A 16659-nucleotide genomic window follows, 5' to 3' on the forward strand; every position below is an offset into this window, starting at 1 on the left:
TTCTGATGTTCTACCTCCTTTGTTCTCTGCAGGGTGTGAGACTATGCAAATGTAACCAGACCACAGTCTATACTCTAAAAGACTGCTGGCTCAAAGGGGCATGCTTCTAACTTTGAATGAGAATCCCTTACTAGCAATGGTTCAGAGACTGTTAAGAAAACACTGAAAGAGGTTTTTAAAGTACCCTCATCTTAAACTCAGGCAACTGCTGTAACTGAACCAATACTTGCCCAACAGTGTCAGAGAGAAACTACTCCATAATTAAATGCAGGCTGTATGCACAAGATCCTGCTATAAGGTTCTCCAGTATTAATAGTTTATAAACAAATTTCACAGCAGATCGTCTAAAAGTATAAGCTATGAAGGCAGACTGTGTTAAACCCCAGGAAGCTGCCTCTCAGTGTGACCTTGGAAAAGTAACTTAACTGCTCTGAACTCTCTCACTCTGTATAATAGGTAGATAGTGAACAGATCAGCAGAGAAAACTTAAGAATGTCTACACGTGTTGCCTAAAATTCGACAAGGCTCTAGTTTGTGTCACAGAATGACAGACTCTGATGGTGAGGTTAGCTAACTGTCCTGGCAGCAGTGACCATTCTAATAAAAACACGCCAATTATTCAGCCCCTCCTGCACAGACTGTTTCCGGTGTTTCAGAAAAAAAAATTCAGATTGAAGTCAAACTTTTATTATTTTATGATCTTATAATAGCCACTAGTCTATCAACAACCAAAGAAGCCATCGAGATTTCACAAATATCTATCTGCCACAGCAAGTAAACAGTCAAGAAGCACAACGCCTGCTGTTGCACGTAGGCTGTGGAAGCAGCACATAATTGGTTCTCCTGGTGACCATGCGGGTAGGCAAAGCTCCACCTGGAGGCCCTTACACAGTGTCTCTCGCTGAAACACCAGTCTGCCTTTTCACCTAGGCTTGGCTGCCAGCTGGCTTCTACCGTCTGCTTTTCTCTGTCCCCCAATATGGAGCTTGGATTCCAGCCTTCACACATACAGCTCGTGCTATGACCCACTGAATCCATCTTGAACCCTCTTAAGTTCTCAAGATAAATATTTCTCATGAAAATCACTTCTGTTATTATTCATCCTTGGCAGGAATGGCAGAGACAGTAGCTAGCAATAGAGACACTAAAACCACTCTGCATATATTGCTCTGCCTGTTGAAGCCTTTGTAGTCAAGAGTGAATTTTTAAGCTAATCTTCAACCATAGATTTCAAGTATTATAGAAGTTATTTAAGTAGACCCCACTGTGAAAATATTTGCGATGTAAATGACTTTGCTTAAATATGGATAATGATTTATAGCTCATCAGAGGCTAAACTAAGGGTTGTTGGGGGGATTTTGTTTGTTCTAGTTTTAAGATTTGGTGGTGTTTGAAATTTGCTTATTTTGATTTTTACTTGCAAATATATTTGAGTTCTTTCAAGGACATTTCCTCTTGTTTTTTAACTCTGCTAAAATTCATGGGAAGCAAAGTCTAGTAATAAATGTTCTTCAGAGAAAAAAGTCCAATAAATAAGACCATGATGATAATCTGGTTTCATGGCCTCTCGTGGCTAGACATAGATCTCATTAGTCATCACACAGCCATGAAGGAACAGGAGATAATGCGGCCATATTACATTCAGAACACAAATCTTTCTTAACAGGATTGTTCATTTAAAAATTAATTCTTCAAGTATTTCTTCGTGGTTCTTCCTTCTTCATCTTTCTTTTGTGCTGCCTCCCCTTAAGGAGAGTAGTCTTTTGGGAAACAACATCATCTAGCAGAGGGGAATTTGGTTGCTGCTCTCCAATACTTTCTAGGCTGAAAGTGATGGATAAAAAAGAGCTTACTCGATAGGGACATGCTACTCAACTTGTTTTCAATCTAAGAACGATTTTAGAATATTAGATGAGCAATGATTTCTGAAAGCAAATTATTCTCTGAATGCAGTAACATGGCAAGAATGAATTACAGATGTAATTTATCCATCACGAGTGATCCTAAACACTAATTATGTCCGTATCTGTAGAGAAATCGAAAATGATAGAAAAATTCCCCAGCTTTGCTAACTTAAATTTTCCATGTTTTATTTTGTGCAATTTACTGTCAACTATTAACTGCAGATGCTTCCTGTCTCAAGTGCGAACAGCCTAGACTTAGATATCAGCCACTCTAAGTCTGTATTGGAGGCAGAGAGATAAGTCTAAAAAGCATACTGGAGTCATATGCCCTTTGAAGCAACAAGGTTTGGGAAGCCGACAGTTAACTTATCATAACCCAAAATACAACACATGCATCAGTAGATAAACTCAGATAGCTGCAGCATTCTTCTAGCCCTGAACCTAAGACCTCAGGTTAAAAGGAGTTTCCCTCTGAGCAAGGTCATCCAAGACTGAGGCCTAAGCCTGCGACTTTCAACTTCTTTCTTTTTGGTACTCACTGGTTCTGTTCCCATTTGTGGTTTCAGAGTCAGAAGTTGTGGAGGAAAGTCAAACTAAACCACTAAAGACATTTCTCTCCCCCTTCTTCAAGTTGTGCTCACACTGACCTTCCCATTACTGTTGAAAGTTTCCCTTCTAATCTCACCCCACCACCTCCTAACACAGGTCTCCCTATGAACAATCAGCACCATGAGGACAGCATTTTTAACATCTGCCTTACCAAAGTCCAAATATACTTGTTGTCCTCTTTAAATTATTAAATCCTTATATCTTGTCAGCACCCAAATGTTTGTTCTTCACATCTGACTTGCTCACCAGTACTGTCTGTGATTAGCACTGCAAGCACCTCATGAAGCTACAGGAAGACAGAGGGGAAGAGCTGAGGAATTCCAAAGTTCATCCAGACCAGCACACGAAGCTTTTTAGAAGGCATTTTGACAATGAAGCCATCCTACCTTGGAGGTGATGCCTACAAGATGTGTACACTGCTCTCAACTCTGCTATCAAAGACCTCAGCAGAAACAAGCACCACTCAAATCTGGCTTGCAGTGTCCCAAGAATCTAGGAAGTCCATTCCCTGACACTACTCCCAGCTAAATTTCCAAAGACCCAAACTTTCTTCTTGAAACATCGATGATAGTTAATGTCTGTGACTCCATACATAAAATCTGAATGGAGTTCACACTGTGTTTGTGGAGTCTCCCTGGTTTAATCCACAGCCAGGGTTTTAAAGCAGAGTTTAAGAACCCTATAGTTGGTTGCTTTGGCTTCTCAGAGTAGGCCTAGTGCTTTAACAATGTTGGTTCTAAACAATGAAGACATTGGGCCATTTTTCTTCTCCCATATTGACCTTATTTTTGATGCATGAGTATGTTGCCTATATGCATGTATAAGTACCACATGCATGGCTGGTAACCATGGTTTAGAAAAAAGCACAGAATCCTCTGGAACTAGAGTTACAGATAAAACATTGATGGGACCTGGAAACTAAACTTGGGTTCTCTGGAAGGACAGCCAGTGTTCTTAAGCACTGAGCCATCTCTTCAGCCCCTCCTTCTAGATACTGAGGCAGCTATCTAGCTCATACATTGGCACTGTCTGAGGTAGTAAACTTAAACTCATTTTTCTTATCTTTTAGGACAGACTCATAACCTTTGTGTCTAATGCCACAATCTTCCTGCTACCTTGGCTTCCCTTCTTGATCTACCTGTTAATTCAAAGCATAATATAATTATATGTATTTACTGTTATTGGCCTTATGCCTCCAATTGACCTTGAATCATCATTTACTTATGCTCAAGCACTGGTATGACTTCTTGGTTGATTCCTCAGCTCATGGATATGTAAATTAAAAGCAGTGTTTGGTATGATGTGATTGAGTATGGAAACTGCAATGAGGCCACCGGGCATCAGTTCCATGGCTTACTCGTTGGCCCAGATGAGCAGCACCTGGTTTCTCTGTACTTCACTGTGCCTATCTGTCAAATTTGATACTAGTATCAGAGTTGTTCTATAGACCAATCTAATCATAAAAGGAAAACAATGATCAACACAGAGCAATTCAGTAACTATTTGCTCATTTTATTCTAAACAAAAGTGAAAAATGTATTTGTGAAGGAAGTACAAATAAAAATTAGAGGAATAGCAGAATCTGCTGCCATACAAAATTATTTGGGCCTGATACATCTTTGGGAATCATAAAGAAAGATCACATCCAACAGTTCTAGAACCATACAGTTTGCTTAACTCTTCCCTAAATAAGGACTGAGGTCAGTTGTCAGGTGAAGTGGAATGCGAAATGACTAACTGTGTTGGCAGTTACCAGGATGAGAGAGAAGTATGTGTCACAAGGACCAGGTCCAAAGATCCCCTAAAGTTAGTCTGCCAGTAAGGGTGCAGTATATAATGGGTTCTACAGTTTGGAAACTGTCACTAAATTCTCAAGAGAGAAAAAGGAAAAAGAGAGCTTCTAACACAATCTTCTAACAAATCAAACATAAATCAAAATTTAAAATTATCAACAAATATTAATGCCAGACCATATTTGGTGATAACTTTACAAGAAATACGTTAGGTACAAAATTCTTTAGTTGGTTAGCATACTGTAAATGAGTGCTAAATTCCATGCTTACCAGAGTGAATACTGTTTAGTGTTACTGAGTCAGTGGAACTCACGGCAAATTACTGCACTAATATACAGTATGCTATACAATACAACGAAGTATTCCCAGCCTAGTCTTTCCAGTCACTTTTACCCGAGTTCCTACACACTAATCTCTGTCAGCAGTACAGTCAAAGGTCATCTATTTAGTTACCCATTCCTACTGACTCTCAGAAATTCTGACCTAAGTAATAGCATGGAAAATTATCCCCTTATCTAAGAGCACAGAATGTGTATCTGCAAAGGTTAAAGGGGTAGGTGGGGGTAATTTCCTCATTAGAACCTCTTTATAAGAAAATAAAGGGCTGTGTCTAGCTCTAGGGAAGCAGAGACACGGCTCAGCATGCAACGGAATGGATTGGCAATGCTGGCAGCTCAAACTCTCCACTTACCCTTAGCAAGGAAAACGATAGGACAGGCAGCCCAATCCAAGGCCCTGGGTGTTCCTGGGGGCTGAGGAGCATTCTGGATCTTGAAGCTTGTGTGAGCCATGCTCAGCAAGCATGTTTGCCCTACACCTCACAGAGATGTAAAGCCTCATACACAGAACTGATATGAGGCTATGGACTAGAATCAGAATTTAAGTGTTTTAGATAGCCAACATGCAGATACACTTTGAACCTGCTTACTACACTCCACACTGTTTTGGGTTTAGATAGGTTTTTAGGTTGACCATGCTAGCACAGTGAAGTGAGACTAAATGAGGAAAAAGGAGTAGTATATTAAAATCTTACAAAAGAATGCAAAACAGCAAGAATCTATACCTTAACAATGTTTGCCTGACAGTTTAAAAACATTCATTCAGTCAAAAGATTGTCTTTTTTAAACCACAACCGAAAAACAAACAAAAAAAGCAGAGTTGTGGAACCCGGTTGAAATGGATACATCTACAGAACCGCCCTGCACCGGAAGCTCAGGAAACACTGAAGAGGGGTTAGAGAGATTGGTAAGTGCCAGATCAGGGAGTTTGCTGTGAGACTGTGTCCCCTAGTAATATCAGTAATCAATATGACTATTTAACTATAAGCCAACCAAGGACAACAACAATCACCACGCCAAAGTAGACATAGCAAAGGGGAAATACCAGGGAGCCTAGACCCTCCATAAAAACCACAGGCAACACAGGAATGCTCTGAGTGGGAGAAACTGTCTCTCCGAGAAAGAACACATCATTTGGTTATCCAATACCAAGATGTCAGCCCCTAAAACATACATGCAAATTACATTATACAGACTGAGCATGTGGCACTTATGCATTTAAGAGAAAAATAAAAATGTGTGTGTGTGTGTGTGTGTGTGTGTGTGTGTGTGTGTGTGCACATGTCCACATATACACGTAACAAGTAGTGAAAAACAGGCCATGGACTTGAAAGAATATAAGAAGGAGTATATGGGAGGGTTTGGAGGGAGAAAAAAGGAAGGAAAAAATATATTAATCTAAAAAAGAAAAATTAATAAAACCAGGCATTTAAGAATCTAAGAATGTGAATAGCACATGTCTGAAGTTAGTATGGTGCTGCTAAGGCAGCTATAATTACTAAGCATTTTGATAAGGAAATGGTGCTGTCGGGATTGGTGATTTTGCCTTCACAGGCACAGGAACAACTTCTCGGAGTTGTGAACTTTCTGCTTACTGCATACAACAGGAACAGGCAACCCATCCAGGCTGTTCTACAAGTTGTGTCTTACATTAGTGCTTATCTGAAGACACGAGTGTAGAGAAGACTCTGCTGTGTCAACCTGTTGCTAAAGGACACAATCAGTACATGTGTGCGCGAGTCTGAGAACACAGGAGGTGAGAACCCTTCAAAGCTGTCAGCAGCGTCGTCTGTGGGACGGCATCAGGGAAAGGCAGCAGATCCTCACCAACAGTTATGCAGGAGAATTTGGTGTATCCAGGACTTGAGGATCTCATGTGTCTCATTTTTCAGGATCATCAATTAAAACTGCTTTGAACACATGATGAGAAGACCATAATGGTGCCTTTGCAAGAACAACAACGATGCTAACCATTTCTCTGGGGGAAATAGGCTGTGGCAATCATGGAAGGTATTCTGAAATTAACTGCAACCACTTTGGGGGTACCTCATCAAGTCAGTCAGGCCATGTAATCCAGATGTTAACACCAGAGGTTTATTGCTACAGATGATATAGTGAACACTTATTTTCTGAGACTGTAATAGATTCAGCATACCGTGAAAACACATGCCATCCACTCTGTTCCACTAGACTCAGAACTGTGAAGAAGAGATCATGAGAGAATGGCACTACACTGCACTATGTGAAACACCATTTCTGAAGCATGGCATCATTCTACTGGCAGCTCGCAGTGCTGGAGTCTTCTCCTTTAATCTTTTCCCTCCTCTTTTGGAGCACCATTCACAAGCCATAAAAGAAAAAAAAAATCCTCTTCAGAACAGAATAATGCACTTGATCAATTATTCCGAGTATCTGAAGTGCCTACTGCCCCCAGACCTGTAAGTTGTAAGCACTTCAAGTCATGGCTAGAATTTACTCTTACACTATTATGAATTTAAACTATAAGAGCAAAATAAAAATTAAGTTAATAAACTGCTTAAATTCTCTTTAATTTACACACTTGACCTATTACTCATCTTGTGTTTTCATTATTTGCATTTGGAAAGGCCTAACATACACATATATTCCCACTTATCACAGTCCATATTGTAACACGTTTATTATGAACTTGGACTGTCTTATCCAATCTTAAATTTAAAATTACAGTATTATGTATATTGATTTGTTTTAAATAAAAAGTTTTCTTTTGCTCAACTTGTTCTCTCTCTCTCTCTCTCTCTCTCTCTCTCTCTCTCTCTCTGTATGTGTGTGTGTGTGTGTGAGAGAGAGAGAGAGAGAGAGAGAGAGAGAGAGAGAGAGAGAGAGAGAGAGAAAGGAATTCTCTTCTTCTAACCAGAAGTCAGCTATAAACCTAAGTCCCCTGGGAGTGCAGCCAAAGCCTGAAACAGCATGGCTGAAGGGTACAGCCATTTCACAGGGTCCTCTCTGAGAGTATTTGGTTTGCTTTCCTAACTTTCTAAAAATAGTAGATTACACAAGCTACTTCCATCTCATGGCTCAAGAACTCAAAAGAGGCTGGAACAGAAATGAAAAGTAATGTAGAAAGCACATTTCATTGAAGAAGTCAAGATATTCTAAGTTTTGTAAATTCCTTCCGTTTACTGAAACAATGGAGATGATCTGTTGCTTGCTAGCTGGCAAGCCTCAGAATGCTCCCAAACTTCAGAACTTCAGGCATGAGTCATGCAGATACTTTAAGTGTTTTAAGATGTGTGCTGGATCTATTTTAACCACAAAACTGAACAGCATAGGACTACCTAAAAGGTGGAATTCCAACAAATACTTAACTGCATATCCAAACTCTGTTGATTGATTCTTAGCAGTTATTTCCCTAACATCTCTGGAGGTATTGTCTGGGTATGAAGCTCTATCACAAATAAATTTGTGTTAAATTTTCCTTCTACTCAAAAAGTGTTTTGCCAAATTTTAAAACTAAAAATTTCAGCTTTTCTTAGAAAAACAAAAGAAAGGAATGATGTTTGCTATGATTTGCTGGTATAATAAATTCATTCCAAAAATAATTTTTAAAACTTATTATAATTTATTTGCTGTTTTTTTTTTTTATTTCCTGTTGTGGTTTTCTTTGTTTGTTTGTTTTAAAGTCCTTGCTGTGGGGGTTGAATCCCGTTAGGGACACAGGGTGACTGTAAGCAGGACTACTGCTTTACTCAAAGGGGAACTGTTCTCTGACCACAAGTGAACGGTAACTAAAAAAATATTTGGAGCTGGAAAAATAGCAACTGAATACTAATGTTTCACAATGTTTCCAAACTCTGTGCCCGGCAGGTTTTCTGTAAAACCATTCAATGTCAAGGCCAAATTTAACGTCCTTCATTATCGTGCTAGGAGTTTACCACCAATTATCTATAGGATTAAAAACTGGATTTACTAGGAATTGGGTCAAAAGGAGTTACTTATGGTCACAGCTGTTTACAGACAAAAGCAATTAGTCCTTTGCTCCTCATGCCATGGACCCCTGTATCATTACACCTGAACTGGTGGGCATTAATTCAGGACTGATGTTCACAAATGTATCAACACTGTTCCCTTAAAAATGTGTTGCTGAGGGAAAGTAGTAATTTCTACCTTCTTCTTATTCATCTCAACTAGTACTCTGCCTATACAGCCTGACATCTTAACAGAGGTCTGTGGTTTCTAACACACACCTCCTCATATCCTACTGTGAAGATTGAATCTTAAACATTTGGCAAAAACTTTATCAGAGTGAACATCACAAGCGAACTACAAACAAACAGCTGAAACGGTTAACTTCTAACTCACCCTGATGTGATGTAAGAAAGCACTTGGATTACTGTATGGTTTGATTTTAAACAGACATGCTGGACCTCTGAGACTTCTTCACAGACTTCCATATGATGGTGACCCATCTTGGAAGACTCAAAGAATTAACTGAAGGCATTTAGTATTCAAAAATTAATCTGATTAAATCAAATAGGTTAAAGCACCCCAGAACACATTTCTAGTCTTGACCTTGTATCAAAATAAAGACATATGTGCTATCTTTACAAAACCCATTTCAAATTTGTTCCCTTATAAATGTGTTGCTGAGGGAAAGTAGTAATTTCTACCTTCTCCTTATTCATCTCAACTAGTACTCTGGTTTACAAATCCAATGACAGTTTTTTGAATGTCAAAAAAATGACAACATAAACAAATCATTTCTTCTTATCAAGCACACAAGGCTAAATTCTAACATTTCTGATTTAGAACACTGTAAGTAACAACTGGCAAGAGTCTCACAGAACATGAACATCAGTATTACCTCAATATGAAAAGCCTCATGAACAACAGGACATAGGCATTTGTATCTATTTACAAAGTCTACATTCAAAATAGTATGTGGTTTGTATAAGATACTAGAGCAACTGGAAAGAAAAGAAAAAAAGAAAAAACCTCACTTCTAGTCATGTTTTCCCAAAAGTACATGGCTTTAGCTATTAAAATCATCTCATAAAAAAAAAAAGAAAATCTTTAAAAGAGTAAAAATGTAACCTATGATCAGCTGACATAGAATTTGCCACTCATTTATAACAGCTTGACAAAGTTTACCAACAAAGGAATACAACATATATTCATTCAATCTTGGCCTTGTTATATATGAAAGTCTTGAACATAAACATTCACCATTGCTGAACAAAGACTCTGACTTGCTATCACTAAGTCACAACTACGTCAACATGTAACAGTTTCTACTTAGGGGAAAAAAAAAAAGAAAGGGAAGAAAGTCATGGAATTAGGAGTTAAAGGACTGCTAAAGTTATTTACAACAAAGTTTGCCTGGACTTGATTCTGTAAGTCTCATTGGGTGCCCCAGCCCAGCCTCATGAACCAGAACGTGCTGAGTAACTAAAGTGTTAACAAAACAAACCACAACCCCAAATTTAGAGAACCATGTACCCGTAACCGTTAATCAATTATTGCATATCCTTAAAAGGAGGTAATATTTACTCACTTTCAGTGAATCAAAGCAGGCGATTACTCGTCCATTTTCAACTTGGCAGCTTTTCGAAGGATGTGCAAATTTACATTCCGTGTCTGGTCGTGAGCAAGTCCCCCTTTGAAACTCTCTACATACTTCCAGTGTTAGCCATTTTGTGTCCCGAATTGGTGTGACACTAACAGCCATGTTTATATTTTACAGGTAGTTAAATGTTCAATGAAACCAACAAACCCAACCCCTCTCAAAAAAAAAGAAAAAAAAAGAAAAAAGAAAAAAAGAAAAGAAAAGAAAAAAATCAGCAACCAAAAGACAAAAACTAAACAAAATAGGAACTGATAAAACTCAGAAGTGTGAGATGACTGAAAATGTCCGAAAGGCTGCTTCCCCAGTCCCCGCTTTAACGGCACATGGAAAAGTGTGACTTCAATATCAAGGGAGAGACCTCCGCTAGAAATTCACAGCATGAAACTGTTAATTCAAAGAGGTTTGGTTTTTAGAGAAATACCACGATTGTAAGTAGATGGGTGTTTAAAGGAGGGCCTGGAATCAGCCTTGTGCTCGTAACCCCTTCCCAGTGCCAATTTGGAGCCCAAAATGCAAGCATGAAAACGTGGCAGACCCTTTGACACCGAATTTCCAAGCTGCTCTCAGCAAAGTTGTCTGACAGGGGATCTCCTCACAGCTGATTTGCGATGGAGTTTGGTGGTGCAATCGGTATTGATTAGTTTGGCATAGACAGATGCAGCAGTTTAGAGCAAAATCGAGAAAATGATTTTTTTTTTTCCTCCTTGATTTCCTGGCAGAAGGTATCTTACTTTTTCAGCAAACTTTTCTTCTAAACTAAAGCAGCCTAGGGCAATGGCAGATACTCAGAGCTTTTCTCCTGATTAGAAGTAGAAATGGGGGTGTCTGGGCTAGAGGTGGAGGGCGGATGTGCTGTCGTCACAGTCTAGCTGGCAGCAAGCAAGGCAAAAGCAGAGGCTGCTCTAGAAGCGGTTCCAAGCAGCAGAGACGTCAGGAAAGGCACTTCTTAGTACCAACCTGTAGAGAAAAGAGATAGGTTAAGATTTACTAAGTAGCATTCACTGATGTCCTATAGCAGCACAACCTTGCCATGTGATACCAGACTAAGCAACTCAAAGTCAGCCTCATATTCTCTCTCTCGTTCTCTCTCTCTCTCTCGTTCTCTCTCTCTCTCTCGTTCTCTCTCTCTCTCTCTCTCTCTCTCTCTCTCTCTCACACACACACACACACACACACACACACACACACAATACTTACAGTGAGGCATATTGCAGCCAGCCATCGTAGATTTATTAAAAAGGGGGCCGTTTCCCCTTGTGAAGCAATGCATGATAGAGAGATAACCAATCACAGATAGTGTTGCAGCAATATTCTGGGCAGAAAGCCAATAGTGTGGGTTGTCTTATGAAAGGTCGCGCCTGTCAGATGTTCATTACTATGCTATAAGCACAGAAAATGTCCATCAGATGTGACTTATTCCACTGCAAGAGGACGAGCATGTGGGTTTTGAATTTACCCAACATGCAGTTAGTGGACTAAACCATGTTAGTTTCCAAACAGCTTCTAATGCAAGTACAAGGACTTGACAATCACGGCCGGGTAATCAAAAGCAATGTTTAAAAACTACAGCTGAAGTCCAACTGCTTTCCCTCTGGTTCTGTGCAGGGGTGGACACTCAGCAGCCTGCCGTTGCTGTCCTGACACGTGAATAAAAAAGGAAAGGGGTGTTTACAAATGGTACATTCTCCTGACCTATCCAATTCACTTCCTCCTAAAGCCCAAGTCCTGCCCCTCTGCTGAAAGCAGCACTCATACTGTAAAACTATTCCATTCAGCCATCAGACACTTTATCACTACATCACAGGCAGTCGAGGTATGAACAAAAGCATCCTTTATTCAGACGTTTTTAAAGCAGAAGCTGAGGTCTTGTGTCGAGAATAAGGAGTGCAGTGTTGTCAGATGTCTGGTAAATCTGAAAGCCAACCTCCAGGGAGAAAGCGATCCCATTGCAGGAACATTAATTATTAAGTGGGCAATGTGATTTGGGCAGTCTGATGCACTTCAGGGGCTCAGCCCCACGTACTGGAGAGGAGGGCTGAGGCAGTTGCTGCCTCTTAACTCAGGAGACCACTCTGTAGAACAGGGCAGTTTCACTTAACAGCTCACTTTCTCTTGCAATCAAGGCAAAAAGAAAATCTCAGAAAAACTAACTGGTTGCAAAAATAAAAACATGTATGCTTTTGGTTTGTTTTCATTTTGAATGCTGTCAGTGAAGTAAGGCTTTCTAACTTGAGCATTTCAAACCACCACCGACACATAGCGATTAGTCTCCTTTTTTAAAGGAGCTGATTGTAAATGGTAGCTTTATGATTCTGGAAATTAGAATACAGGATATGAAGACACCTATGCTAAAAGCATGAATATCTAGTAGAATTCAACCTTTAAGATTAATATTAGTATTTATAATACTAATAATATAATACTAATATAATAATATAATACCAATACTGTTTAGAAAAAAATAAGCTACTTAGCAAAAGTACTTATATTTAGAAAACACTACAGGGCAAACTACAATTTGTGATATGGACTCCAGAAGTATCTAACCACAGTGTTCAAAATAAGGTTGTTTTCAAAAATCCTCATGTCCTAAGGCATAGCTCTGTCAAAGTAAGACCAGTTCTGTCCAGTTCTGTCCAGTTCTGTCCAGTTCTATACTCTATCCACTAACCCGCCTTTACTCAGCACTCACAAAGTTTTGGGCCCCCGGGACGTGAACACAGAGCACATGTAGTCACCACCTCTTCAGTCCCTACTGCTTTCATCAGTCACCACGCACCACACAGAGAGACCGAGAAGGTGACACAGTCATCTCATTCACTTACACACTAATACCACCATCTCTGCATTGACTCTACACAGCAGTCCCTGTCCTGCACATTTATCTCCTTACTGAAGTCACTAAACCACGTTTCCAGGGGCAGAAACAACATCTGTCATCTCAGCAACCTGAGAATATGATTTTAAAAAAAAGAGATAGGGAGCTGGTGTCCCAAAAGCAACTTTTGTTTACTACAGCAGGGCTCAGATTATCTGAGGACGCAAAAGTAACATACACACGTACATCCCTATATCCATGTAAACACATGTGATTGGAATCAAATACATACTACATATCAAATCCAAGGGTCATGCAGACCCTCCTCTGCCTAGCAGTCTCTGGGCAAGCATTGAACGGTTCCCTCTCTTACACAGCAACCTCCAGTCTTCTCCACTTCATTTCTCTCCTCCTCCACGTTTCCCTTACTCTCATTGGTTGGTAGTCTCATGTATCACATCTGTTTTTTTGTTCAAATGTCACCCTTGGGTAAGAGTTCTCCCTGGACTTCCTGTTTATCTGTCTGTATCTTATGTTGCAGTTCTCCCTAGCATGAAACTTCTTCAAGTTTCCACTTTGACTGGTTCCTTCTTTAGAACCCTTTCCTTTTCTAGACCTAAAGGTACCCATTCTCTATTAAACAGCGGTTGGTTCTCAGTCCTCACAAGTGTTGAAGAGGCCACTGTGAGGAGAACTAAACTCTTGCCTGGCTGTGTATCTGTGCTTGATCCTGCTTCCCGTAGGTCTTCTCCAACCAAAGGCTACAAGTACATCTACACATGTTGCTTTTCTGTGTCTTCTGTATCATTCACTTCTGAATCCATGTCAATACACTCGTCACTTTACTGCTTAACAAAAACTGACAAACTACCTGTACAAAACAAATGCTAAAACATTTTAACCTCAGTGCCGCCTCGGGATTTTCCCATGTATGAACTAACACACACCACTCTTTAGCTTCTGATTCCACACCCTATATCTTTACAGAGAAGAGCTCTCACAGATTCTGCCCAAAACAGACTACTGGAACCCCACCAACATACCACACACTATCATTCCATCTGTCTGAACACCCCACAGCCCTGCAACCCAGCAAATACATTCTTGTTTATATTGCTATTCAAATACCATCTTCTCTATAAAGCTGGACCAACTATGAGCAACAACAACAAAAACCACCGTAATTCCATCCCATAATATGTTTGGAATGACTTTAGGTTTTTCTGTCTAAAATTACCATCTCCCTGACAGCAAGGTATATTATCAATTTCTCCTAAACCCCAGATCCTAAAACACAACAGATATTATTAAATGTTTAATAGATGTATAAATTGTATTCATATTAATAAAAACCAGATATGTTTAGGCAACCATATACCAAGTCCTTAGGGAATATTTAATTTTAAAGGACATGATCCAAGCAACATAAGATAGAAGGATTGGCCACCATTATAAATATCCATATTCTTTGGTGGCTAAGAATATAAAATAATATAAAGCTGATTTCTTGTCTTGGTTATTTTTCTTACCTAGCATGCCACAGGCTTAGTTACACTTAGGTATGAAGTATATATTAATTAAAATTATGCCTACAGTTCATAGTTTTGTTTATTTTATTTCCAATCCATATAGGAGATAATATTCAAAAGTTGCAACTAAAATTTGTAAACATGCTTGTAAACTGATCATATTAGAACACAGGCAGAAGTGATAATCAGCATGCTTATAATTAGCCGGTAAGAGAATGGATAAGGAGAATGGACATCAATCTGTACACATTTAATTTCATGAAACTGCTCGGTTTAAAGTAATATTGCAAAGGATTTGGATCAACATTGAATTCTCAAAATCTAACTTTGACAAGTAACAGTGTTTGGCCCTACAGACATTCAGAGATAATATTTCACCCTGTATGGGCCCTAAGACATAGGGGACTAAGGTAAGAGGTCTTCCCAGAGTTTGAGGTCAGGTTGAGCTACAGGGTGAATTCCAACCCAGCCTGAGGTACATGATGAAAACTGTCTCAAAAAGGGAGGAGGGGAGAGGAGAAAGAAAAGGATGGGTGAAGAAACAAAGAAGAAAAAGAGAACAGAAAAACAGAAAAGAAAACTATATGTATGGGTGGGTGATACACAAACTATAAGAATTTTTGAAAACATTTTTCTCTGGAACTAAGACTTTTGTTTTTAAAATAATTATTAAATGAAATTAATCTACTTCTAAGATGTTTAATAATAGCTAAATTGTCTCTGTGATGTTTCTGACTCTATTTCAATATACTATAAATAAATAAAGTTACCTTAACAACAAAATGCTTGTTTGGGAAATTTAAAGGTTTTGGAACAAGATTCAAACTTTCTGATATTTATAGGACAATTCTCTGTGACTCGCTGATCCATTTCCAACCACCTCTTTCCTTGAATCACATGGCATACCCTAGAGCCAAATGTATTCTGCCACAACAACCAATTTCACCTAAAGTGAAATCATGTGCACATGCTATGGTAGTGTAGACATAAAAATGGAAATAGGTAACAGCACGAAATAACCAAGACACTAAAAGTTACCAAAAAAAGAGAGAAAAGAGAAGAAAAATAATAAAGAAAAAATAAAGAATAAAGTGTTGAAAATGCCGAAGGGAAGGCAAGGCATGAGGAAGCACTAACAGTTGTTCTTTCTTTTGTTCTAGTAAGTTGAAGGCATCTGACACTAGGGAGAGTGCGTATCAATTTAACCTCACACAGTGTACAGGACAAGGTAAACGTGTGCCTGCCAGGTATGAGGTGGAATTCTCTTTCAGTGAACTAAGCAGCCTTGAGGGAAGACCTTAATATCTTAGGCACCTTCATTTACTGGTCCTTTCAGCTGTAAGACAAACTTAGGTCATTCCAATTACATCCCAGGGTAGTCAGTAAGAAATCTGATGGATGTTTTTCTAATACTTTGATATTAAGAAATGTTTTGTATTGAGGAAATGAATTGTGTGAGGTCTCATTACAATTTTGACTTACCAAGATAGTTTTAGTATGAAATTATGAATTATTTCACTGTGTAAGTTTGGAGGTGATAAAAAGGAGGCCTTTGTCCAAAATAGTTTTTCCTGGTTGCCAGTATCAACAAGACTGAGAGCTCACACAATGATTGTTCTCAGCGCTTGTCCCAAATATTAACAGACTTCAGGGGGAAAATAATCCTAGGTGTTTCTGGGGGCTCTGCAGCCATACTGTCCCAGCTTAAAGTCACAAGCTGTGCTTTCTGATATGGAAGCTGGTTAGAAAGGGTAGGTGTAGCCTTCAGAAGTATTGCTCTGCTTAGAGCAGAGCTGCTGAACTCAGGGCTTGTCAGGGTGTCAGTGGGCATGGCAAGGAGATGCACACTGAGGCACTTTAATAGGTGCCCAGAGTGCTGACTCTGGGTTGTCCAGCCTGTTACATGTCATGTGATGACTGACAGAGACACAAATCTTTAATTAAAATATTCCGAAGAATAAGTCCAAGCTAATGTGTTGGCAATGAAATCACAGGGACATTTCAAATGACTGAAGTTATGAAGAACTGCTAAGGAAAAGGATAACCTTTAATCGCACATCCTC

At 39.2% G+C, this 16659-nt stretch overlaps 1 protein-coding gene across 13 annotated transcripts in view; it reads right to left on the bottom strand.

Annotated features, from left to right (window-relative positions):
- The window catches only part of Mbnl1 (muscleblind like splicing regulator 1), a 143913-nt gene that overhangs the window by 105736 nt on the left and 21518 nt on the right, over positions 1–16659 (bottom strand). For 6 of the 13 annotated variants that reach the window (XM_032898331.1, XM_032898326.1, XM_032898324.1 and 3 more), the window contains exon 1: positions 10178–10439. The exons of 1 other annotated variant lie outside the window; for it this stretch is intronic. In XM_032898331.1, coding sequence (XP_032754222.1) covers positions 10178–10351 — 174 coding nt within the window. In that variant the 5' untranslated portion in view covers positions 10352–10439. Of the gene's footprint in view, positions 1–10177; positions 10444–16659 lie in introns of those variants that run through there. 6 more of the 13 variants (XM_032898320.1, XM_032898318.1, XM_032898317.1 and 3 more) reach the window with 2 other exon arrangements.

This window comes from Rattus rattus, chromosome 3, assembly GCF_011064425.1.
Source record: "Rattus rattus isolate New Zealand chromosome 3, Rrattus_CSIRO_v1, whole genome shotgun sequence".
In the NCBI taxonomy this organism is placed as follows: domain Eukaryota; kingdom Metazoa; phylum Chordata; class Mammalia; order Rodentia; family Muridae; genus Rattus; species Rattus rattus.